General features: G+C 41.1%; 1 protein-coding gene across 3 annotated transcripts in view; it reads left to right on the top strand.

Moving 5' to 3' along the window:
* The window catches only part of ppp4r2a (protein phosphatase 4, regulatory subunit 2a), a 68,340-nt gene that overhangs the window by 24,769 nt on the left and 17,016 nt on the right, over positions 1 to 26,555 (top strand). For all 3 annotated transcript variants that reach the window (XM_078209442.1, XM_078209441.1, XM_078209443.1), the window contains exon 3: positions 2,127 to 2,297. In XM_078209442.1, the coding sequence (XP_078065568.1) occupies positions 2,127 to 2,297 (171 nt within the window). The remainder of the gene's footprint in view (positions 1 to 2,126; positions 2,298 to 26,555) is intronic.

Here is a 26,555-nt window from a genome sequence, read left to right as displayed (position 1 = left end):
AGATGGTGGGCATGGGGAGTCAAAAGATCAGTCACCTGCCCACAGAATATTCAGCCACTGTTCCCCTCTTGTAGCCACAGTATTTATATGGCTGGCCCAGTTAAATTTCTGATGAATGGTGACCATAAAGATGATGATAATGGAGAATTCAGTGACAGTAAAGCCACTGAGTATCAAGAGGAAATGGTGAGACTATCCTGTTGGAGATAGTCATTGCCTGGTAGTTGAGTGATGAAAATGTTACCTACCACTTATTCCCCCACACCTGAATGTTGTCCAATTTTGTGTTGCGTGTGTGCAAGAACTGCATCATTATCTGACGAATTGCAAATGAAGATCATAGAAAGATCATAGAAACCCTACAGTACAGAAAGAGGCCATTCGGCCCATCGAGTCTGCACCGACCACAATCCCACCCAGGCCCTACCCCCATATCCCCACATATTTACCCACTAATCCCTCTAACCTACACATCCCAGGACACTAAGGGCAATTTTTAGCATGGCCAATCAACCTAACCGGCACATCTTTGGACTGTGGGAGGAAACTGGAGCACCCGGAGGAAACCCATGCAGACACGAGGAGAATGTGCAAACTTCACACACACAGTGACCCAAGCCGGGAATTGAACCCAGGTCCCTGGAGCTGTGACGCAGCAGTGCTAACCACTGTGCTACCGTGAAATTGAGCACAATGCAACCATGGGCAAACATCCCAACTTCTGATCTTGGGATAATAGGAAATTCATCGGTGAAGCAGCTGAAGGCTCAGGACATTGGGTCTGAGATGATTAGCTCCAACAGAACAACAGTCTTCTGTACTAGTTATGACTCCAGCCAGTGGAGGGCTCCCCCCACCGCGTCCCCAATACCCATTGACTTCAGTTGTTAGTTCTCTTTGGTGGTCCATTCAATCAAATACTGGCTTGATTCATGGGGCTGCTTTTGGTGTGCTCTTCTGCGCTCCTCATTGAAGCAGGGTTGGCGTCCTGGCAGATAATGGCAGAGTGAGGGATATACCAGGTCATGAAGTTGCTGATTGTGGTGAAAAATAGCTCTACTTTTGCCCATAGTTACCTCATGGGTGTACACTTCTGAACTGCTAGATCCGTCCTAATCTGTCCCATTTAGCATGGTAGTCGTGCCACACAAACATGATGGACTGTGTCCTCAGGGTAAAGATGGGACTTTAAGGTGATATTGCCAAATCTGTTATGGACAGATGCATCTGTGACAAGCAGATTTATGAAGACAAGGGGGGTCCAGTCGGTTTTTGCCTTCTGTTGCTTTTCTCATTAACTGTAGAAGGCCCAGTCTGACAGCTTCGCCCTTCCGTATTCAGCAAGCTCAGTCACTCGCAGTGTTACCGAGCTCCTGGTGACGGACGTTAAAGTCTTCTACATTATGCCCTTTCTAGTGATTCTTTCAAGTGATGCTGAACATAAAGAAGGTAGAATCAGCAAGAGGTTTCCTTACAGCATGAGACTTGATGTGGTAAAAATAGATGTTGAAAAATCCAAGGGCCACACACTCAGGCGAAGGACCATCAGCTAGAAGGTATGATTATGTGCCTGTGACTATATCAGACAAGTTCTGCCACAAATCAGCTGGTGTTGGTAATGAGTTTGCATAGTTGTCTTAGCTGGATGTTGGGTGGTCTGTCGATTTATATTCATTTTTCCTCGTGGCTTGATATAACTGAGTAGCTTGCAGGGTTGTTGCACTAGACAGTTAAGGGTCAATGACGTTGTGGGTCTGGGTTAACATCTAGGTCAGGCTACATAAGGGTGGCAGATTTCCTTCTGTTCAAAAAACAAGTGAATCAAATGGGACTTTGTGACAATCCAGGTGTTTCACGCTCGCTGACAGCCTTTTATTTCACATGTATTCACTTGGCTGAATTTAAATTTCTCCAGCTACTCTGGTGGGGTTTGAACTCTAGATCGTTGGTCCAGTCCTCAAGATTACTAGTCTTGTAACACAAGCCCTCTGCCACTGTAGCCCTGTGCTACTGTAGTCTTGAAGAGTATGTCTGAAGATATCCTGTTATCTAGTCTGATTTAAGATATTCTTAATCTAGTCCATATGTTTTTTGAGCATTAATTTATCCCTGGGTTGTAATTTCAGGATTCCTTGGTCACAATTTAAAAGCTACTTTGTATTTAAATTGGAAAAAGTCATGGATGACTTCAGAGCCTCGGCCCCTGAACCCAGAGCTCCACCCAATCCAAATGTGGAATATGTTCCTTATGAAGAAATGAAGAACCGAATTCTTAAAATCGTTAATGGTTTTACGGGGTAAGTTGATCACTTGAAAAATATCCTCTATTAATTCATATTGCACTAAACTGCAGAAACAAAATGAAAGTTGTAGAAATACTTGCTTAACGAATCAGTAATGCTGCCAATTTTGTTAATTCACAAATATTACTTTCTCTGATTCCTTTACATAATATCTGCAGCCAAATTAATTGTTTTCAGGAATTTTTTTCAATTGTATAATTACTTATATTGAAACAGCTCAGTGCTATTTTAAAATTTATTGCATTTTTCTTTCATTGTCTGTCCATAGAAAGGAATGTTGAAGGTAACCAATTTTTAGGCTATAAAATGTCCAATTTTGTTGACCAGCTACTTGCTGTTGAAAAGGTCCAACGATGGCAATTTCTTGGACCACTGCTTCCTATTGGTTCACAACTCCACTCTAATTGCAGATACTTTTAACAGCAGCTCAGCAGGCCTGAAGACAGCTTTACCTGTGCAAATGGTGCATCTGTTTTCCAGTAGCTGCAATCATCTCCGTGCTATGATAACACTTTTTCTTGTCTTTTGTCAAATCAGAAACGACTAGAAATGAACAGCAGGCATTATGAGGAAAAGACTTGAGTTAATGGATCAGAAAATGCTCAGAAGATTTGAGGGTTTTCAAATTATCAATGGTTTTCACGGGGTCAGTAAGGACAGACATTTTGTATTTGGCGCTCGGGTTTAAATTATTAGCTCTGTGGGGAAAGAGGCTGTAGATGAAGTTTTTGGTGCATTAAATGCTTTCTCAAAGGGTAGAGTTGACACAAACAGTTAAATCTTAAGAGAAAAGTATATAAATATTTGAAAGAGGAAGATAAAAATCAATGGGGAGAATATGCGGCTTTTGGATCAATTTTGGATTCCCATTTGCAAGAGCTAGTATACGTGCAAAGGGCTTCTATGAGATAAAACTTTTATGTTGTATGAAATATTTATTGAGCTGTTCTAAAAATATCTGAAGTTGAAATGATAAATTTTTTAGCTTTAAAAATTAGAGATCAGAACTCAGTTGTTTGCCGGACAGGTCAGGTTGTTCAATAGTAAGAACAGAAGCAATGCTTTGGAGTTTGAGGAAGCTTTGAGAGCAGAGTACCTTTTGAACCAGGTGCTAAGTTGGGAATTTGGTGTAAGTGAGATCTTTCTGGCCAGTATTTCTCAAGATGTAATATAGTTTAACAGATAGATCTGATTTAGAAATTTGAAACTACAAGTTAGTTTTGCCTCGTAGTGGCAGTTATCTGGCAGTCAACCGAAGGTTGTCGCTTAAATAAGTGTTAATTACTGTAACAAAGTTGATTTAGCAGTTGTAACTTGGTTGAGAGTCATAATATCACGATATATAGTAGGTGATTTTTAATTCAGACATTGTGGAATATAGAGTGCTTTGAGAGCAAAGGGCAAAGTTAAGAATTTGGTACAAGTGAGAATTTGACGCAGAAAGAGAAGGAGGTGTTACTTTTTGTTTTGTTTTCCTTGCGTAGCTGGTGAGTGCTTTATCTCCAAGCGAGGAGACTGTAACTTGCTGTAACTTTCACTAACTATTTAATTAAGTGATCAAATACATTAAGATCTGACGGGCAGAGCAGGTGGTGTGCCATGGTTGAAAAATTTGAGAGTTTATGGACTGCATTACAGTCCCAGGCAACCAAAACTACAGAAAGAAGCAAAAACAGAAAATGCTGGAGAAACTCAGCTTCTTCAGAGCTCTGTTTTTGTTTCAGATTTTAGCATCCGCAGTATTTTGCCTACACCTACACTCGGTGACTGCAGATCTGAGAAACTTTGGTCAGAGTTACTGGGTGGGAGTTACAGCTGCAGACACTGCAGGGCATCAGTGAGGCGGAGAATTACCTGGGCACTTGTTCCAGGATGCAGTCACATCCCTTAGGATAAATAGGGTTACTCAGTGGTCAGGAACATGGGGCGTGACTACAAGTCTGACAGATTTGGGTCTCTAACATATAGTGATGAAGGAGCCTTAGCCTTTGTCAGGTCGAATGTTCTTGCTATATATGTGGATGAGAACAAGGAATATGTGGTGGATGAGCAAACTAATCATTGCACCATGGGGGCTGGGTACCATTCCATTTTCAAGTTGTTGGGGGTGGGGTTGAAAAAGAATGAGTTAGTGACAGAGATTATAGTCAGGGGAGCTAGGTACTGTTCTCTGCAGCCACGGCCAGGCATTTGGAAGGTGTCTTCCCTGTCTGGTGCCAGAATAAAGGACATCTCATGGGTGAAGATTAACTTAGAACATAGAACAGTACAGCACAGAACAGGCCCTTCGGCCCACGATGTTGTGCCGAGCTTTATCTGAAACCAAGATCAAGTTATCCCACTCCCTATCATCCTGGTGTGCTCCATGTGCCTATCCAATAACCGCTTAAATGTTCCTAAAGTGTCTGACTCCACTATCACTGCAGGCAATCCACTCCACACCCCAACCACTCTGCGTAAAGAACCTACTTCTGATATCCTTCCTATATCTCCCACCATGAACCCTATAGTTATGCCCCCTTGTAATAGCTCCATCCACCCGAGGAAATAGTCTTTGAACGTTCACTCTATCTATCCCCTTCATCATTTTATAAACCTCTATTAAGTCTCCCCTCAGCCTCCTCCGCTCCAAAGAGAACAGCCCTAGCTCCCTCAACCTTTCCTCATAAGACCTACCCTCCAAACCAGGCAGCATCCTGGTAAATCTCCTCTGCACTCTTTCCAGCGCTTCCACATCCTTCTTATAGTGAGGTGACCAGAACTGCACACAATATTCCAAATGTGGTCTCACCAAGGTCCTGTACAGTTGCAGCATAACCCCACGGCTCTTAAACTCCAACCCCCTGTTAATAAAAGCTAACACACTATAGACCTTCTTCACCGCTCTATCCACTTGAGTGGCAACCTTTAGAGATCTGTGGATATGGACCCCAAGATCTCTCTGTTCCTCCACAGTCTTCAGAACCCTACCTTTGACCCTGTAATCCACATTTAAATTAGTCCTACCAAAATGAATCACCTCACATTTATCAGGGTTAAACTCCATTTGCCATTTTTCAGCCCAGCTTTGCATCCTATCTATGTCTCTTTGCAGCCTACAACAGCCCTCCACCTCATCCACTACTCCACCAATCTTGGTGTCATCAGCAAATTTACTGATCCACCCTTCAGCCCTCTCCTCTAAGTCATTAATAAAAATTACAAAGAGCAGAGGACCAAGCACTGATCCCTGTGGCACTCCGCTAGCAACCTGCCTCCAATCCGAAATATTTCCATCCACCACCACCCTCTCTTCGATCAGACAGCCAGTTACCTATCCAATCGGCCAACTTTCCCTCTATCCCACACCACCTCACTTTCATCATAAGCCGACCATGGGGGACCTTATCAAACGCCTTACTAAAATCCATGTATATGACATCAACTGCCCTACCTTCATCAACACACTTAGTTACCTCCTCAAAAAATGCTATCAAATTTGTGAGGCACGACTTGCCCTTCACGAATCCGTGCTGACTATCCCGGATTAATCTGCATCTTTCTAAATGGTCGTAAATCCCATCCCGAAGGACCTTTTCCATCAATTTACCAACCACCGAAGTAAGACTAACCGGTCTATAATTACCAAGGTCATTTCTATTCCCTTTCTTAAACAGAGGAACAACATTCGCCATTCTCCAGTCCTCTGGCACCATCCCCATGGACAGTGAGGACCCAAAGATCAGAGCCAAAGGCTCTGCAATCTCATCCCTTGCCTCCCAAAGAATCCTAGGATATATTTCATCAGGCCCAGAGGACTTATCGACCTTCAGTTTATTCAAAACTGCCAGGACATCCTCCCTCCGAACATCTATTTCCTCCAGCGTATTAGCCTGTAACACCTTCTCTTCCTCAAACACATGGCCCCTCTCCTTGGTGAGTACTGAAGAAAAGTATTCATTCATCACCTCGCCTATCTCTACTGACTCCATACACAAGTTCCCACTACTGTCCTTGACCGGCCCTAACCTCACCCTGGTCATTCTTTTATTCCTCACATAAGAGTAAAAAGCCTTGGGGTTTTCCTTGATCCGACCCACCAAGGACTTCTCATGTCCCCTCCTAGCTCTCCTAAGCCCCTTTTGCAGCTCGTTCCTTGCTAACTTGTAACCCTCAATCGAGCCATCTGAACCTTGTTTCCTCATCCCTACATAAGCTTCCCTCTTCCTTTTCACAAGACATTCCACCTCTTTCGTGAACCATGGTTCCCTCACTCGGCCATTTCCCCCCTGCCTGACAGGGACATGCCTATCAAGGACACCCAGTATTTGTTCCTTGAAAAAGTTCCACTTTTCATTAGTGCCTTTCCCTGATAGTTTCTGTTTCCAACTTATGCCCCCTAATTCTTGCCTAATCGCATCATAATTACCTCTCCCCCAATTGTAAACCTTGTCCTGCCGTACGGCCCTATCCCTCTCCATTGCAATAACAAAAGACACCGAATTGTGGTCACTATCTCCAAAGTGCTCTCCCACAACCAAATCTAACACTTGGCCCGGTTCATTTCCCAGTACCAAATCCAATGTGGCCTCACCTCTTGTTGGCCTATCCACATATTGTGTCAGAAAACCCTCCTGCACACACTGCACAAAAACTGCCCCATCCAAACTATTTGACCCACAAAGGTTCCAATCAATATTTGGAAAGTTAAAGTCCCCCATGACAACTACCCTGTGACCCCCACACATATCCCTAATCTGCTTAGCAATTTCTTCCTCCACATCTCTATTACTATTTGGGGGCCTATAGTAAACTCCTAACAACGTGACCGCTCCTTTCCTATTTCTAACCTCAGCCCATATTACCTCAGTGTGCAGAGCCCCCTCGAAGTGCCTTTCCGCAGCCGTTAAACTATCCTTGATTAACAATGCCACTCCTCCACCACTTTTACCAGCTTCCCTACACTTAGTGAAACATCTATACCCTGGAACGTCCAACAACCATTCCTGTCCTTGTTCTACCCACGTCTCCGTAATGGCCACAACATCGTAGTCCCAAGTACCAATCCACGCCCCAAGTTCATCTACCTTGTTCCGGATGCTCCTTGCATTGAAGTAGACACACTTCAACCCACCTACCTGTCTACCGGTACCCACCCTTGACCCTGATACCTTCCCCAATACCTCACCACCCTCAACACTGACTTCTGGACTACAACTCCTTTTCCCACTCCCCTGACAAATTAGTTTAAACCCCTCTGAAGAGCCGTATCAAATTTCCCTCCCAGGATATTGGTGCCCCTCTGGTTCAGGTGCACCCCGTCCTGTTTGTACAGGTCCCACCTTCCCCAGAATGTGTTCCAATTATCCACGTATCTGAAACTTGGAGTGGGAAGGAGAGGATTCAGTTGTTGCTGCGTAGGAATCAAAGGCGTAGTTGGAACTCGGAATTATATTCTGTTGATGGTTTGAGGAGTTAGAATCCAGTCCAAGTTAAGACGTGGAACCTCAAAACTGCTAATCTCTAGATTGTTACCTGAATTATGTGCTAATTGGGCATTAGATCAAACTTGACATAGGAAAAAAGAGTCAGCAGTGCTCAGAAAAGAGGACGCTATTCCATTTGGATGGGTTGCATTTAAGCCGAGCTGGGATCACTGTCTTGTTGAATCACGTAACCAGGGCTGTGGCTTTAAGCTAAAAAGGTTGGGTGGTGGAATTCAATTGAAGGGAACTTTTGACATCTGAAGAAGAAAGTCAAGATAATAAAGCAGTACAGGGATTTGAATAAAGATGAGAGCAGAGTGGAACAGGAAAGGATAGAGAGTTTACTGTTGATAATGCGTCAGCAGCAAATAAGATCCATGCAAATAATCGTGGTTAAAAATTTACAGGATTTTAATTTAAATATGCAAAACATTTGCAGTAAGACAGATAAACTCGGGGCACAAATAGAGATCAATGCTTTAGATGTAATCACCATTGGCGAGACATAGTTACAGGGTGACTAAGGTTGTGAAATAAATTTTCCAGAATGTGCAATATTTTGACAAGACAGTCAAAATGGAAAAGCGGTAGTTGTGATAGTGAAGGATGAGTGTGAAAGGATCTTGACTCAGATCAGGAAATAGAATCAGTATGGATAGAGATTAAGAATAACAAGGGTCAGAAAAAACTGGTGGGAATAATTCATAGCCCCCCCCCCCCCCGCCCCCCAACAGCAGTTATACCATTGGACGCATCACTCAGCAAGAAAAAAAAATGAAGCTTTTAACAATAGGGGACTTTAATCTTGTAGTCCAGACCAATCACGTTGGCGAAAATGAGTTTGTAAATTACTTTTGTGATGTTTTCCTGGAGCAATGTGTTGTGGAATTGACTAGGCATACAGCTATATTAAATCTAGTATTGTGTAATGAGATAGGGTTAATTAGAAATTTCATATTGAAGATCTACTGGGCAAAAGTGATCATAATACAATTGCATTTCATATGAAGTTTGAAAAGTAACATATTCCAATCACAAACAAGAATTTTAAACTTGAAGCCAACTACATAAGTTTGAGGGGAGAGTGGCCGAGGTTGATTCAGTAAATACATTAAAAGGTATGGGGATGAATAAACAGTGAGAAACATTTGAAGAAACAATTACAAATGTTCAACAAAAATACATTCCATTGGAGGAGGATAAGGATAGTATTAGATTCCAAGAAGAGGCTTATAATGTGACAAAGAACAGCACTAAGCATGAAGATAGGGAGCATTTTAGAAGCCACTCAAAAGGTGATCAGGGAAAATTTGAGTAAATTAACCCGGAATATGAAAACAGATTGTAAGTATAAAAAGAGAGTAGCTAAAGTAAATGTTTGTCCCTTAGAGGTCGATAAATTATAGTGGGGAATGAGGAAATGGCAAGAGATGTTGAACCAATATTTTGTGAGTCTTCATTGTAGGAGACACATGCTACATACCAGAAATAGAAGGTAACCAGGGGATAAAGGGTGAGGAACTTGAGGTAATTAATGTTCACCGAGAAAAATGTAAAGGAGAAACTAATGAGGCTAAAATCTGACATTTTCTCAGGATCTGATGTCCTACATCCTCAGCTTTTCAAAGAATTAGCTGCAGAGCTCATAGATGTGCTGGTTATAATTTTCAAAATTGCCAGGATTCGAGAAAAGCCCAACAAATTGGAAGTTGGCAAATGTAAAATTGCTATTCAAGAAAGGAGAGAGAGAGAGAAAATTGGAAAGTACAGCTAATTAACCTGACAGCCATCAGGAAAGCGCTGGAATCCATTATTAAGGAATTCTTAAAAACTCACTTGGATCACAGCATGATCAACAAGATCACTGTGGTTTGAGAAAAAGGAAATTGTGTTTCAAAAAATTTATTAATTTTTGAGCATATAGCGAGTAGATAAATAAACAGGAACCGTTAGATGGGGAGTATATTTGATTTCCAAAAACCACTCGATGAGGTGCCACGCAACAAGTTAATATGCAAGATGAGATTTCATGGAATTAATATGTTAACGTTGATAGAGAATTGGTTGAAGGGCAGAGAGCAGGAACAGGGATAAGCGGAGCACTTTAAAATTAGCAGGCTGAGTACCACAAGAATCAGTGCGAGGGCCACAGCTATTTACTAGCTATATTAACATCTCTGACAAAAAGACAGAATAGTTTGTCTCGGTTTGCTGACAATACAAGGCTAGGTAGGAATGTAAGCAGTGAAGAGCACACAATGAAGCAGCAAAGAGATATGGACAGGTTAAGTGAGTAGGCAACAAGAGGCAGATGGAGTATAATGTGTGTAATTGTGAAGTTATTCACTCAAATGGTTGTGAATCTTTGGAATTCTTTGCTCCAAAGGATTGTGGATGAGCCATCATGGAATATATTTCAGGCCAAAATCAACAGATGTTGGAGCACTCAGAATCAAAGGATATGAGGAGTGGGCAGGAAAGTGGAGTTAAGACCATGATGGACCATTATCATGTAGAATAGTGGAGCAGGCTTTAGCGGTTTCATGGCTTACTCCTGCTCCTATCAATGTTCTTAACTAATTTGTACTTGATTGAAGCATTAACTGGTCTCATGTGGACATCTGATCAGCTATTCCAAACAATTATTTGTCCTATTGTGTTCTTAATCTTGTTTGGCTGCTGTCTGTCATTTGGACTTTATGTCTGACAAATATACCAGATATTTCTTCTTTTCATAAGTTCTATTTGGAGTTTGAGTCTGCGCACTTTGCTGATCTTGTACTGCTCGCTATACAGATTCACAACATCATTTATCCACAAGTCTTGTCAGTTGTTCAGCTAATCTAGGAATACATTCTGGAAAGAATATCTTCATTATTGTGAATTGGATGTCTAAAACGTGACCTGATCCATACCCAACTCTGTCAAAGAATTTGACAAAACTGGTCACCAGATTTAAGATGTGAGGTTCCCTGGGAACTGCACCTGATGGGCTCACGCTGGACAGTCGAGTCGTACACTAGAGGGGTAGCATTAAAAAGTAAATATGTAAAAAAAGTAAATATGTCTTGAAGCATAGTTAGAAAACATTCGGAGTATTGTACACTGGTTGCCATATTGTGAAAATAAAGTCGAAGCACTGCATAAAGTAAAAGAAAAAATTATGATGTTGCCGGATGAAGACTAGATTTCCTCCGGAGGAAAAAAAGGCAGAGTAACTGAATAGAGATCAACAAAATTAAGATCGATTTTGATTGAGGAAATGTCACCAGGAAATCAAGTAGGAAATTCAGAAAAAACTTCTTCACCTGAGACATGTGGCGCTCACTGCCAAAGGGAGCAGAGAGAATGTGGAGCTCACTGCCACGGGGAGTAATGGGAATGTGGCCCTCATTGCCACAGGGAGTAGTGAGAATGTGGCACTCACTGCCACAGGGAGTAGTGACAATGTGGCACTCTCTGCCACAGGGGGTAGTGACAATGTGGCACTCTCTGCCACAGGGAGTAGTGAGAATGTGGCACTCACTGCCACAGGGGGTAGTGAGAATGTGGCACTCTCTGCCACGGGGAGTAGTGAGGATGTGGCACTCACTGCCGCAGGGAGTAGTGAGAATGTGGCACTCTCTGCCACAGGGAGTAGTGGGAATGTGGGCACTCTCTGCCACAGGGAGTAGTGAGAATGTGGCACTCTCTGCCACAGGGAGTAGTGAGAATGTGGCACTCTCTGCCACAGGGAGTAGTGAGAATGTGGCACTCTCTGCCACAGGGAGTAGTGAGAATGTGGCACTCTCTGCCACAGAGAGTAGTGAGAATGTGGCACTCGCTCCACAGGGAGTAGTGAGAATGTGGCCCTCACTGCCAAAGGGAGTCGTGAGAATGTGGAACTCACTGCCAAGGGGAATGGCGAGAATGTGGCACACTCTGCCACAGAGAGTAGTGAGAATGTGGCAATCGCTCCACAGGGACTAGTGAGAATGTGGCCCTCACTGCCAAAGGGAGTCGTGAGAATGTGGAACTCACTGCCAAGGGGAATAGCGAGAATGTGGCACTCAGTACCATGGGGAATGGTGAGAATGTGGCACTCTCTGCCACGGGAAGTAGTGAGAATGTGGCACTCACTGCCACAGGGAGTAATCAGAATGTGGCACTCACTGCCACGGGGAGTAGTGAGAATGTGGCACTCTGCCACGGGGAGTAGTGAGAATGTGGCACTCACTGCCACAGGGAGTAGTGAGAATGTGGCACTCACTGACCAGGGGAATAGTGAGAATGTGAAGCTCACTGCCACAGGAAGTAGTGAGAATGTGGCACTCTCTGCCACAGGGAGTAGTGTGAATGTGGCACTCACTGCCACGGGGAGTAGTGAGAATGTGGCACTCACTGCCGCAGGGAGTAGTGAGAATGTGGCACTCACTGCCACGGGAATAGTGAGAATGTGGTGCTCACTGCCACAGGAATTGTGAGAAAGTAGAAATCTCTGCCACATGGATTGTTGGGGGTCATAGTACATATACATTTAATGGAAGTTAAAGAAGTATTTGGGTGAAATTGGATCAAGTGTTGTGCTGATCGAATAAGGATGGGAAGAAGTGCAATTGGTGCACGAATGCCAGAAGGACTGGTTGGATCAACTGGACTGTGTCTGTACTATATATTCCATATAATTCTGTTCATTCCTCATTGGTGAAACATGCAAACTGTGATGTAACTTTCTCCTCTTTTTCTCTTTGCACCTTGCCTTCTTTACCCTATGATAGGTGTCATGTGAATTTATCCAGCTCAGGAAGGCTGTACACTTGTTGCCACATCATTATGAATATCTTCCTGGATCCCCGGTTCCATGAGCTATGTGGAATACTACCAGAGAAATGTGTCGCTGGTGTGTCTGCTTGCTTATTTCAGCAGTCTTATGCAGAAGGGCCCCTGTCAGCTCTGGCCATTTGTCTGAGTTGTTTTCTAAATTCCTGTCAACGAGCCATCTTTAATCTTTTTTAATCTACGATTACAACTAGGTGCTGCCCCTTCGTTTCCAATGTATCCCCCTCACTATATGCCTTCCTGATGAGCCAATGAAATCTCTGTCACTTTGACTGATGTTGTTTTGAGCCGCTTGTCTGTAACCCCTTTTGATGTCTGTGCTGTTCTCAATACCTCAAATGACTTGGAAAGATAGACATTCAAGTTCTGTCAGTTGCTGTACTGAAATACCCTCGCTGAATTTGGGTAATATAGGTCTTTACACTTCTGATTTTCCTTTCACACGACAACTGTTAATCATTCTACAGTTCTCACATCCTCGACACTTCTCTTGTTTCATGTCCCATTCATGCTCCCTTTGGCCCTGCACCACCAACTCTTTTGTCATTTAATCTTTCCTACCTTCCCTTTTGTTCTTTTTCTACCCTCCCCCTTTCATTTGCTTAAAGCTAATTGCATTTCTAACCCTTTGCTGTTCTAATGAAAGATCACTGACCTGAAATGTTAACTCTGTTACTCTCTCCACTGCCTGACATGCTGAGTATTTCCAGCATTTTCTTTTTTTATTTTAGGTCATATATATCACTGATTTACTGAAATTCCTGGATAGGGTATCTTTGCCCTTTTGCCTTGTATGCCGAACAGATGTTAAGATTTCCACTGTCATGAAGCAGCAGCTTTCATCTGACCGACTCACTACTTTCACCCAATCATGTGTCAACTTGTCCATTCCTACAGTCACTATGTCACAAACCATCTCAGCATTTCCAATGTCATTTCATTTCTAAATGATGAACAGGGTTTACCTTGCGACCTTTCTGTCTACACTTAGCATACGTGATTGAATTATCTTCAGCCTTTACGATTCTGTTTTGCTCCCTCGATCCAGACTTACTTTATAAGGCTGAGCAGCTGCTCACCAAATGGTTCATCTGTGGAAAGGTGTGAAGCATTTGGTCTCCCACCAAGTAACAGCTCCTCTGCTTGTGGGATCATAAGTTGCTTGATACATTTACCCAGTTGCTTTATTACCAAATACCTAAATTCTCTGCAATTATTTCCAGAACCCTGTTCTTTTACATTAGGTGGCTAATTCCTTTTGTGATCGATTAAACTTCCACTTGTTGATGAAAGCGCCCCTACATCTTTAATGTTTCTCTGTACTAATCGCTATTTTCCTTAATTTCACAAGCTTCTATCTGTATACTTTTGGTGTCAAATCGCGTGCATTTAGAACAGGACATTTTACAACCTCACTGCTGATTGTGATAAAACGTAGACTGGTCCATGTGTTTCAATCCAACTTGTGGTGACCTGATGATTCGAACGCCTCAGTAGAGCTTTAAAATATATGAGCAAGTGCTGTAAACTCAGTTTGTGGATTTGCTGTTGCTATTGTGCATTTCTCTGCCAGTTCCAGTCTGACATTCCTTTTTCTCCTCCTCAGTCTCTTTCTGGCATTGATTTGCTATCAGATTTATAGTATTCTCTCCCTACTTCTGTTGCTCGTCCTTCTTGTCACTCCAACTTCAGTTAAAACTCCTTGTTTTCCAAAGCCTGTCTGACAACTCCATTTCTACCTCTTGACATTGTCAACATTTTAAAATAACATTTCTCATTCTGTTTTAAACTTTCAACATTTTAAGCTGAGAGCTGGTCAGCAATGTAAATCAGTATCCCAGATAGTTGGCACTAGTTTCTTAGCATTTTCAAGCCTGTGCAAGAGCCTGTGCCACTCTTTTTTAGCAGTGCTTAAAATATTGGATATTTAAATTATTCATGCAAAACACCCAGGAATTCAATTTGATTTTATCTTCCCCAATTTAGGTTGTTTGGAAAGTATCTTGAGCCATATAATGCATTTATGGAGGCCAAACAGTTATAGGGCATATACAATAAATAGGAATATATTCAGGGTAGATGAAATGTGAGATCTTGGAGTACAAATACACAGGCCCCCAATGCCGGCAGTGCAAGCAAACAAAGTTGTAAAGGTATATGGAATGTTCTCCTTCACTGGCAGTTGTATAGAATGTAAAAGTAAGGATATAATGTTGGAATTGTATTAAACACTGGTGAGGCCACAACTGGAGTGTATGCAGTCCTGGTCTCTACATTACCGGAAAGACATAATTCCTCTGGAGAGTGCAGAGGAGGTTTACAAGAATATTGCCAGGGCTTTAAAAGTGCAGCTATGAGGAGACATTGGATAGGTTGGGGTTATTTTCTTTGGAACAAAGAAGGCTGAGGGAGGACTTGTTAGAGGTGTACAAAATTACGAGTGGGAGAGATAGAGTGGCTAGGATAAAATTGTTTCCCTTGGTGGAGAATTCCAGAACCAGAGGACACAGATTCAAGATAAGTCGCAGAAGACGTAGAGGGACACGAGGAAGAACTTTTTAGCGCAGAGGGTAGTGGGTGTCTGGAATTGGCTGCCTGAGGCGGTGGCGGAGGCAGAAACCCTAAACTCTGAAGTACCTGGATCTGCACCCTTAAATGCTGCAAGCTACAGGGCAATGGGTCGAGTGTAGGAAGGTGGGATTAAAAAGGGCACCTGGGTGTCCTTGGGCCAGCATGGACAAGATGGGCTGAATGGCCTCATCTGTGCTGTAACTTTTCTATGGTTCTATAATAAGGGGGAGATGTCTTGCAGTTTGTCACTGGAAATAATGGGAACAATTTAAAATAATGAATTTTGAGTATTTTGCGCTATTCAAACATGCTGGTTTAAATGCGAGAATATTAATAAACCTAGTGATAATGCGAGTTGAGGACGAACTAAGAGGTTTGGATCAAGCCTGGCTTACTGACTGAGGTACTGATGCCAGTGGTAGCATCGCTGCACTGGTTGAGAGCAAATTCAGCACAGCAACGTTGAACCTGAGAAAGTGCTATTTCACCTTGCATCGATACAGGGGCCGCAAGCTGAATTCTTTTCTTTAAATTTCACTATAGAAATGGCCAGGGAGCAAAGCTTGCTTTACTAAAATGTATATCAAGCGCTTGCCTTTTGGTGGAGTGCAAGCCTGTATGGATTGCTGGCAAGTTTCTTACAGCATACCACTATTTCATTGCTCCCTCTTCTGTTCATGAGTGAAATTGTAGCTGCAGTGAAATCATGTTTGCCATCTTAATGTAGTTGATCCCTTTTTGTTTGACATTGTTAGGATTAGATGTAATGATTTTGGGTCTCCTTGGGTCAAGATTAGATAAATAGGTGAGAAATCCCACTGTTGATTGCATGGAAATGCATGTTTGTGGCTGTGGACTGTTGAGCTCTGTTTTGGTGGTCCTGGTGTTCGAGTGGCCCCCTACAATGCCCTGTCCAAGGCGACATGTAGAGAGTAATTATTTGGACAAGGTGCAGAAGTACTGTTAACTTCCCATGAAATGTTGTAATGTACTTTACCACCATTATGAAAGGAAAAAAGAAGGGTCATCTGGACTCAAAATGTTGGCTCTATTCTCTCTCCACTGATGTCAGACCTGCTGAGATTTTCCAGCACTTTGTTTTTGATCCAATAAGATTTCTGTTTGTTTTGCAGGTTGATTAGACATTGAAAAATATTGGTGTTTTGTGCATTAGTTCTGATGCTACTTTTTGAACTGGTAAACTGAAGATAGATACAAGAAAACTTGTATCTGCACCTTTCAATGCTGCAAGCTACAGCACAATGGGTCGGGTGCAGGAAGGTGGGATTAGAAATTAGATAGATACAAAACTTTATTTTGTGGACTGGAAAATAAATGTGATTAATCAGGAAAGGCTTTATTAAGATGATATAAATAAGGTGCAAGCAACATAAACCTTTGAGTTGATTTATTATTGTCACATGTATTAATATACAGTTTCTTGTGCGCTCTGCAGACAAAGCATACCGTACATAGGGAGGAAAGGAGAGAGTGCAGAATGTAGTGTTACAGTCATAGTAAGGGTGTAAACTAAGATCAACTTAATGCGAGGTAAGTCCATTCAAAAGTCTGATGGCAGCACGGAAGAAGCTGTTTTTGAGTCGGTTGGTACATGATGTCAGACTTTTGTATCTTTTTCCGACAGAAGGAGGTGGAAGAGAGTATGTCCGGGGTGCGTGGGGTCCTTGCCTCAGTCTTGTTTTGCGTTCTGTTCACTATTTTTAACCTTTTACTGGACATCATTTTGCTCTGTGGAGATAAAATAACATGGCTTGAGTTTTGCTGTAAGCGTAGACGGAACTCAACCATTCATGGCACTTGCACTGCCCCCACACTTTGGGTCCTTTGCACTGCAATTTGCAGTAATTAAGGGGGCTGAAACAGGGCAGTGCCTTCTACAATGGAGCTGGGAATTACCAACAATCAGCATGAAGATTTCTTGCTGAGAAATAGCGAGCCTAAACAAGGAAGTGTAAGTTAAGATAGTTGATTCAAAGTAAAAATTATGTATAGTAAGTGAAATAGGGGAAAGAGAGATGGAGACAAAGTAAAAAAATTAATTGTGTAGTTTTAAAAAATTTTTAAATAATTAAAGATCTGCAGGAATGAGACTCCACGCTTTGCTCGGAATAATAACTTGTTATAATACTTTGTTAACAATTTGCTTAAACTGGAAATTTTGTTTAAACCTAACCATTTCTGAGTGGCTGTCGTGTGTGTGGATGCTGAGTCTGTCGTGAGGTAAGAGGATAATGAAGCTTGTGGAAGAATAGAGTAACTTGGACAGCTATGTTTTGATTTATCTTTTAACTGCAAATGTCCAGCTGAGGAAAGTTGCTGCCCGAGTTGCCTTGCTCCTCCACAAGCTTGGCTACACTGGTACGTTGCCACCAGGTTCTCTCATTGCTTGGTAACGGTGAGTGCTAATAGCCTCACTGTTGTTATTGCAAACTCGAGGTCAATGTTTCCTAACTTTTCCCCTTAAAAGATACAATTTTAAATTGTTTTCCTTATTTTCCATCTGTGGGAAGGTACTGGACTCTCATCGAGTAATTGATTAATCCATCTTAAACTATGAAAATTAAGATAAGGTGGTTTACTTGTTTTTATTCATCACGTCGGAAAGAAGGTTACTAAAGTATCCCTTAAAATTTCTGAAGCTGTACAGTTCAGGCAAATGCATATGTGCAATTTCCTGCTTGCTGAAGTTGATCGTTTAATTACCTAGTAGGCAGGTCATTTTTACACAAGTAACATTACCAGGAAGGCTTGCTTCTGAATCCATTCATCCATCTCATTTAACTTGTGGGTAGACATCATAGCATTGGTGTAGCTGACAAATCTGGATACGTTCAACTTTATCCATGAAGCTGTGATTGTGTGGTTGCAACTTTATTTTGAACTGGAAATCTGAAAGTCTAATTACCAGCAGTAATTGACTGTTCACTCCTCTGGCAAATTCTCTTCCGATACTAGATTTAAACTGGCCTCGTATGTGGATCCTAATGCCCTAGGAGTTGCTTTCACTGGATATTGCTGTCTCAATTATTTCTGTGCTACTGTTGGTAATATTGCCAAACATGTACCCTAACATGGCTTAAGTTCACCTTTCTTGCTTTTTGTGTATGTGCCTTATAAATAGTGCACATTGTTTTATCAGGTTTAAACAAAATTGTACAGTATAGAACCAGGTAATGTGGTTTAATTAATCTCTGTCTGGAGTCTCCTTCCATCACAACTGCCTAATGTCAGTTTTTCACATTTTTCCATTTTCTTTTCCATGTGTTCATCTAGTTTACTTTTCAGACCATTTAACCTATATGCCTCAATCACTTCCTATGGTAGCAAGTTACATATTCCAACCACTGAGTTTAAAAAACAGTCTATTTTATGATTGGATTTATTAATGACTATTGTTTATTCATAGTCCCTAATTTTAGATTCTCACACGAGGAAACATTCTCTGCCCAACCCATTCATAATTTTAAAGTCCTCAATCTTCTTTGTTATATCTGGGTTGAATAATGTTGTTTTGAAATTTTCTGGGACCATACTTGAGTGGGACTATTTATTGGTGCTTTAATAGAAATGCTTGAATTCGGTACTATTTATGTTAGTACTTTTTAGTTGAGTACTCTTGCTCACATTAGTTTTCAATGATGTCAGTATTCATTTTAGTATTTTCTTTTCCTTCCACTTGCCTTATTAAATTTTGCTTACTCTGCCAAGCTCACCGAACACTGCCCTGAAAGTCTATGCCCCTAGTACCTAAGGCTCTTTGCTGCATACTTGGTGCCATTCCTGATGTTGAGAGCATTTGTCCTCACTATTAGTGAGTAGGTGGTACCACTCGATACTATTGACAGCTCCTTCAAACTCATTGGGGATATGCTGAAATGTAGTAACAGATTGAACTAGATATATTCTGTTTTTTTCATAGCGTAGGCATACTGGGAATCTCCTACATTATCAGGTAGGTGCCACGATCATAGCTTTGTGGGAGCAGGTTGGTTAGCGAAATAAGGAATTCTGGTGCTAATGTAAGACATTTAGCATTTCATTACGAATGACCCATTATTTTTTCATATGTCAGATTTTAAGATTAACAGTGTTACAACTGAGGCAATTGACTTAACTAAAGGGAATAATGCTGACAAAACTGTGGGGTGGCACAGTAGCACAGTGGTTCGATTCCCGGCTTGTGTCACTGTCTGTGTGGAGTTTGCACGTTCTCCCCGTGTCTCCTTGGGTTTCCTCCGGGTGCTCTGGTTTCCTCCCACGTTCTGAAAGACGTGCTGGTTAGATACATTGACCCGAACAGGAGCCGGAGTGTGGCGACTAGGGGAATTTCACAGTAGCTTCATTGCAGTGTTAATGTAAGCCTTACTTGTGACTAATAAATTAACTTTAACAAAACATTACAATAACATAGTAACAGCTGGACAGTACCCGATAGATAATAGTTTTAGAAAGCACATTTTCAATGCTACAAACTGAACAGAATTTCATCCTATTGACAGAAACTGGTTTTTAAAAAAAAGCCAATTGTACAATTTTTTTGTTTTAGTGATGGGTTGTGTAGTTAGTATAAGTAAACCTTAAGATCTGAGCCTTTGCTAACATTGAAGAGCAATTGTAGAATAAAAGCTTCTGTTTATATCGTGGATTATGTCTTAAAAGTGCCAAGATGTATGGTATGCAATACATTATTTTACATTTAATATTGCATAGTGCCTACAGCATCAAAACTGCCATTTGGCTCAAGAAGTCCATGTGACAATAAGTATTACATTAAAGTATTGGCATACACTGCAATTAATGGGCTTGTGTTTTGAGCAATAGCCAAGCTGTGCATATAAATAGACAAGCGATGTTAATATTACTCGGGCACAATGAACGTCAGGAGAGTTGGTTTAGTTGTAAACAGAGGGCTGGGAGGAGATAGCATAAGAGATTTCAAAAGTTCAATTTTGAAGTTGTAGCTCGATAGAGTGGGGAAACAGCTTGGAGTACTGATCAAATCAATGTCCAGGATCAGAAACGGTGCAGAGGGGTGTCAATCCAGGAGCTGATCAAGGGACAAAGTATAATTGGGCTCAGTGTCGGAGGTGCCCAGACTAAGATATAAAAGATACATCTCCACTTATTCTTACTGAAACTCAGTTTGAAGCAAGGACTAAAGCTCTATGTGTCGGTGTGTGTGCCATCATGTTGATTGCACTGAAAATATTTGGCAAAAAACAGTGCAACCCAGCAAGTGAAGTCAGGAAGCATGAGGAGCCGGAACACAACAGTTCCCTACTACAGCAGCTGGAGCATTAAAAAAAAGTTAGAGTTTTGTGACTGTAATGCCTGAGTAATTGGGATCCTGCATGTAAGTGATATTGAGATTGGCAGGCACTGGTTTTTCTAAAACCATAAATTCCCAGCAGCAGATTACTCATGGCTATATTTCCTAATCCAAACAATGATCATTTAAAAATGGTGAGAAATTCCAGAATTGTGCGTACCTCCACACTCACTCTGCCCTGTTCCTACCTTGACACTTCTGCCCAGTGATTGTAAAAGATTGCCGATCCTGTATTCATCGTATTGTTCTGAAGCAGTATTACAGCCCGGCAACTGGCCACCCTCCAGGCTGTGGCCAGAAATGTTGAACAGCAATCTGATATCTAGATCTTGCCACTAGAGAGCTCTATTTGAATAATTCATTATCTTTAATGTAAATCAGAAATGTATTTAACGTGCTTCAACTTGGCTTACTGTAAGTATTTTTGCCATATGGATCCAAAGCTGACATTTTTAAGTTTTTTTCGTAAATCTCTGGATTTTTGTATCAATTGTTGACAAAAGCCTATTTTCCAGAACCTCTGCAAAGTGCAAAAGCCGCGGTTCAGAAGTCTTTTTGATTGAAGAAACTCTCTTCAAATGAGCTGGTGATCATGGACTCTTGCTGATCTGAATTATAATACTAATGAATAAGTGCTACAAGTAAATAGTGTTGGAATGATTTCAAGAAAGCAAGTATTTGCTTAGTTGTCAGTGTGATGAGTGTGCCGGTAGTACCTTTCACTGCAGAGTCTGTCTCCTTTGTGTAGCATTTGGCAATAATACTCCATCTCCACTTTCAGGTGGGACTAGAACTTGTATTTTCACGTCCTTGTTTTGATTTTAAATATGGTGTAGTTATTTTTTTTTAAATTCCTTCTCTTGACTAAGGCTAAATTCACCTGGCCATTTACCAGCCTTGGTAACTATAGGTCCATCTGGTGCCCACTTTGCACTCCCCTCCTTGATGACATGGTCATTCTACTCTGTGCTGCACACATGGTGGCCACACTCTGATCCTGCTTCCTGGCTCACACCAAGTCCATCTCTGAGCACTGCTCATTCATTTACACTTGGCCTCTGTGACCTGGGTGTTCATCCACTCATAGCCAGCCTTGCTCACTTAGCACTTTCACGTTATTTACTGAACCACTGGAAAGTTGCTTTGGACCCTGAGGCATCCACGAGAACCATTAAACAAGCAGACAATAAATGAAGTGGGTGCAAGAACAGAGGAAGTTGGTAACACTCAGCAGTTCTGCCGGCATCTATTGGGAGAAACATGGTTAACGTTTCAAGTCATGGACCCTATGTCGGAACTAAAAGATTGAACAATGAACTGTGAACAAACAAAAGTACTGATGGCTGAAGGGCCCACTGCTGTACTGCTGTTTATTGCTTTTTGACTTTGTTCACTCATGCAGTACTCTGGGTCTGGTTTAACATGGGGAAAATCCTGGGTAGCTTACTCTTAGTGAGTTTTCATTATGCTGAAGCAAAAAGATAACTTCAGCATTTTGGTTTCAAATCTTTACTGATAATTCAGATTGGTCCTACAATTCAGAATTTCAAAATTCTATCGCTGACTCATACAATTCAGTCTAGTTTTGCGCCATTAAAGATGGTAGCCCAACAGCAAGTGATGGGCATCTCATAGAGTAGAAGCAATTTACAGAAGGAGGCCATTTTGATTGTCACATCTGTGCTGGCCCATTAAAAGAGCATTCTGAACCTCAAAAATTCTCAACTCAAAATTTCTGCTCCTACTCTATAGGATGTTGCAAGGGGATTGGAGTAGAAGAGTAATGTCTTGCTGCAGTTGTTCGTATAGGGTTTTGGTGAATCACGTCTGGAGTACTGTGTGCAGTTTTGGTCTCCTCATTTAGGAATTAGGAAAGGATATACTTGCATTGGAGATAGCACAGCAAACGTTCACTAGATTAGTCCCTGGGATGAGACACGGAGTAAATTAGGCTTGTATTCTCTGGGGTTTAGAAGAATGAGACAATCTCCTTGAAAGCTACAAAATTCTGAAGAGATTTGATAGGGCGGATGCTGAGAGATTGTTTCCATTGGTCAGGGAATCTAAAACACAGCAGGCACAGTCTCAGGATAAGGGACTAATCATTTAGGATTAAGATGAGAAGGAATTTCTTCACTCAAACAGGTTGTGAATCTTTGGAATTCTCTGCTTCAGAGAGTTGAGGAAACTCAACTGTTGAATACATTTAAGTATGAGATAGACAGATTTTTTGGGGCCTCAGGGAATTGAGGGATAGGGTGAACTAGCGAGAAAACTGAGTTGAAACTCAAGATCAGCCATAACCTATTGAATGGCAGAGAAGGCTTGATGGACTGGCAAGTCTACTCCTATTTCTTGTGTTCTTTTGTGAATTTAGTTACATGTGAAGATAAATGCAAAGTATTTATTTAATACTTTAACCATGTCCTTAGCCTATCTTTAAGTTGTTAATCAGCCAGATGTTTTCCTTGTTAATCCTTTACATTACATATGGTTATGAAATGATTTTGGGTGCGATATAATGTTGCCTGTTAACCTTTCCTCTAAGCTCTTTATCTGTCATTAACTTTTTCAATTCTTTCTTGTACTTGCCATCTTCCTGGTTATTACCTAAAACTTGCTCCTGACGTAAAAGAAAACAAGTTTATGACAACTTTTATTCCGTTTGTCACTAACGGCACATTTGCCATAGATGCGCCATCTTTTCCCTGCAGTGGAATGTAATAAAAATCCACTTGCATCTCTTTCATCAAGGTGTAACTTTCTCAAGGGTTTTTACAGCGACACTGAGTGTTTTGTGTGCAAGTTTTCATCAGTTCAAAGATTTCCCATTGATTGGAACCAGGAGAACCTCAACAGCACACCTTCTGGAAAAACAAAGAATCACTGACAACAGCTTCTAAATTTCTGTGTTGAACTGCACAGATGCAGATTCCTAAAGTTGCCGTAGGTTTCAGAGGAGTAATAATGCCAAACACTGACCGTTCACCCCCTTTACCACTTTTTCCCACCTGGAATTTGTTTCTGGGAGAAATGTGTGGACGCAAAACATTGGCATTCATGAAGGTGTTTCTACTGCCTATTTTACTCTGAAGTCCTTCCAGTGGTAGCATTACAAGTCAAGTCTGTGAAATGTGTTGTAAGCACATGCATTCAATACAAGTGAGAAATAAAATTGTCTATCTACCTGTGTAATCTAATCAACTGCACTGACCAGAATTATTAAATTAAAATCGACATTTGATGTCTAATTTCTGTTATTTAAATCTTCAATTTTGGGTTTTAGTTTCACTGGATTACATTTCAGTGTTTGACTATTAGGATAACTCATTTCTTGTAATGGGCATAAACTTTGAAATTCTGTTTGAAATTTGCCTTCATATTAGCTTAAAATCTCCAGGACATTGCAGAACGCCAAAGGCTAGTGAAGGTGGACTGTGTCTGTTTCATTGTATAATATGATATTGTGTCACATGTACGTTATTCATGTACATGTGCATAACTTCCCCTTTGACCCGGAAATAAAATAGTCCCACTCCAAGTTTTGGCAGTTTTAAAAATTTTAATCTTGGATTTGCCCTAGGCAGAGCCTACAGTGCTACTATATTTTTCTTGCTGCAACTGTACAAGGCACTGGTGAGGCCGCAACTGGAGTACTGTGTGCAGTTTTGGTCCCCTTATTTGCGAAAGGATATATTGGCCTTGGAGGGAGTGCAGAGAAGGTTCACCAGGTTGATACCGGAGATGAGGGGTGTAGCTTATGAGGAGAGATTAAACAGATTGGGTCTGTACTCGGAGCTTAGAAGGATGAGGGGTGATCTTATAGAGACATATAAGATAATGAAGGGGCTGGATAGGGTAGAGGTGGAGAGATTCTTTCCACTTAGAAGGGAAACCAGAACTAGAGGGCACAGCCTCAAAATAAGGGGGGGCCGGTTCAGAACAGAGTTGAGGGGGAACTTCTTCTCTCAGAGGGTAGTGAATCTCTGGAATTCTCTGCCCATTGAAGTGGTGGAGGCTTCCTCGTTGAATATGTTTAAATCACGGGTAGATAGTTTTCTGATCGATAAGGGAATTAGGGGATATGGGGAGCAGGCGGGTAAGTGGGACTGATTCGCTTCAGATCAGCCATGATCTTGTTGAATGGCAGGGCAGGCTCGAAGGGCCAGATGGCCTACTCCTGCTCCTATTTCTTATGTTCTTATGTTCTTATATGCAAAGCATCTCTAAAAAGTTGGTCTTCAGAAGTGTTCATCGTTGTTGTTAACTAGTCATCCTTCCTGGAGTTATGGTGAAATCAGTGTTGTGTTGACAAGTTTATCTTTTCGTTGTAAATGTTCAATGACATGCATCCCATTTGTCTTGCATGACACCTTTGATTCCGTACAGTATAATTAATATTCAGTCCTATGTTGAAGAAATCCAGTCATTCAACCATATTGGGACAATTTGTGCATAAGAGCTGGCAGGTATCTTTAGTTTTGGTATTACAAGCACTATTGCTGTGACTGACGTACTTAGTCTATCTAATGTGTTGTATTTCAGTAACAGTTCGGATAGAGGGATTGCAGTAGTGCTTTGCATTCAGCATGTATTTCTTGACATATAGAGTATACATCAGTTTCAACAACCTTGTCCATTTGGCCGAATGAATAATACTGATTATGCAGGCTGATGTGAAGCTTCAATCAGCTTTTTAACCTGAGCGCCTGGCAGGTGTCAGTTAATTGCTGTACAGTATTAAATTGGAACGTCAGTGAACTTATGAAACAATACACTGATACATTTTTGTTTAATGTACTTCATGTTGTTTTGGCCAAAACAAAATGAATTGACATATCAAAATTTGTCTAGGATTTCTTGCACAAACTGTTTTAATCTCCATCATTTTTGTATAGTCTAAATGCTATAGATGCTGTCCAAATGCTTTCCTTTGCACAGATATAGCAGCAGTTTGCTTTATGTTTCTGGAAACAACAGCCACTTTCCAATTCTCAGAAGGCTGAACAAGCGCTTAATATTTTTCTGTTGAGAAAGTTGGCATTATTTTGAGTTATTAGCAAATGGGTTCAGCTGCTTTTTCAATGATGTTACTCGCGCATCATGTCAGCATTGCTCGATCAATGTTACAGTGTAGATTGGAGAGGCTAGTGATGGTGTTCAAAATTGAATTCCATTAAAAATTGACCCCCTCAACTTTAAAATATATTAATTGGTATCATTTGTCATTCTAGCGCTCAGAATATTTGCATCCCTTGGTTAGCAAACAAGTGCAGGAGGAGGTGGGAGGGAAAATGTAATTGTCAGTATGATTTAATTATATATAGCTTTACTTTTGGAGATTAATTCTTAACAGTTCAAAATTACAGGATGATAAAATGTTCATCTCTGCAACTGTAATTTGCTGTCACCCAATGATAGTTGCTGCTTTAGTTTTGAGATCTCTGTTAGATTGACCATATTGTAATAACTTAGATTACGTTAAGTTTAATTGCCTAACCAGTCATGTTAAATTTGTGCACCTAAAATTTAAACTTGGTGAAAATTAAGTTTAAATTGTTCATCAACTGAAACGTAGCCAAAAATTCAGACGGCTTCAGTAAATTATTTTCAATTGTAAAGTAATTTAAATTTGCTTAATTGGATTATTTCTCTAAGATTGTCAATTTTCTTTGTTATATTAGAAATGCCACTACTTTCCCCAGATGCAGAAAAGAAAAGTACATTGGTATGCTTACTTGTGGCTAAGAACAGAGACAAGCAAATTGCTTACTTTTTCAGCTAATGTGTAGGAAATTTGAGAAAGGAAGCAAATTTGAAGAAATGGACAGAACTGCAACTGGTCTTTCTTGAACCGTTGGGATTGTGAATCGTGTTGCCTCAAATGTTTTTTTTCCTGTCCGGGGTAATGGAATTTACTTAGTTTTAAGATTTAATCTGGGGAGCAGTTCTGCTGTGCGACCAGCTGATCGGTATGCTTTTGCTTGGCATATTTGTTCTTAATAATGTATTTCTCTGGAGAGACATTGCATTGCTGTTCTAAAGTGC

Source organism: Mustelus asterias, chromosome 3, assembly GCF_964213995.1.
Source record: "Mustelus asterias chromosome 3, sMusAst1.hap1.1, whole genome shotgun sequence".
Classification (NCBI taxonomy): Eukaryota; Metazoa; Chordata; class Chondrichthyes; order Carcharhiniformes; family Triakidae; genus Mustelus; species Mustelus asterias.
This window is presented reverse-complemented; position numbering and strand designations above follow the sequence as displayed.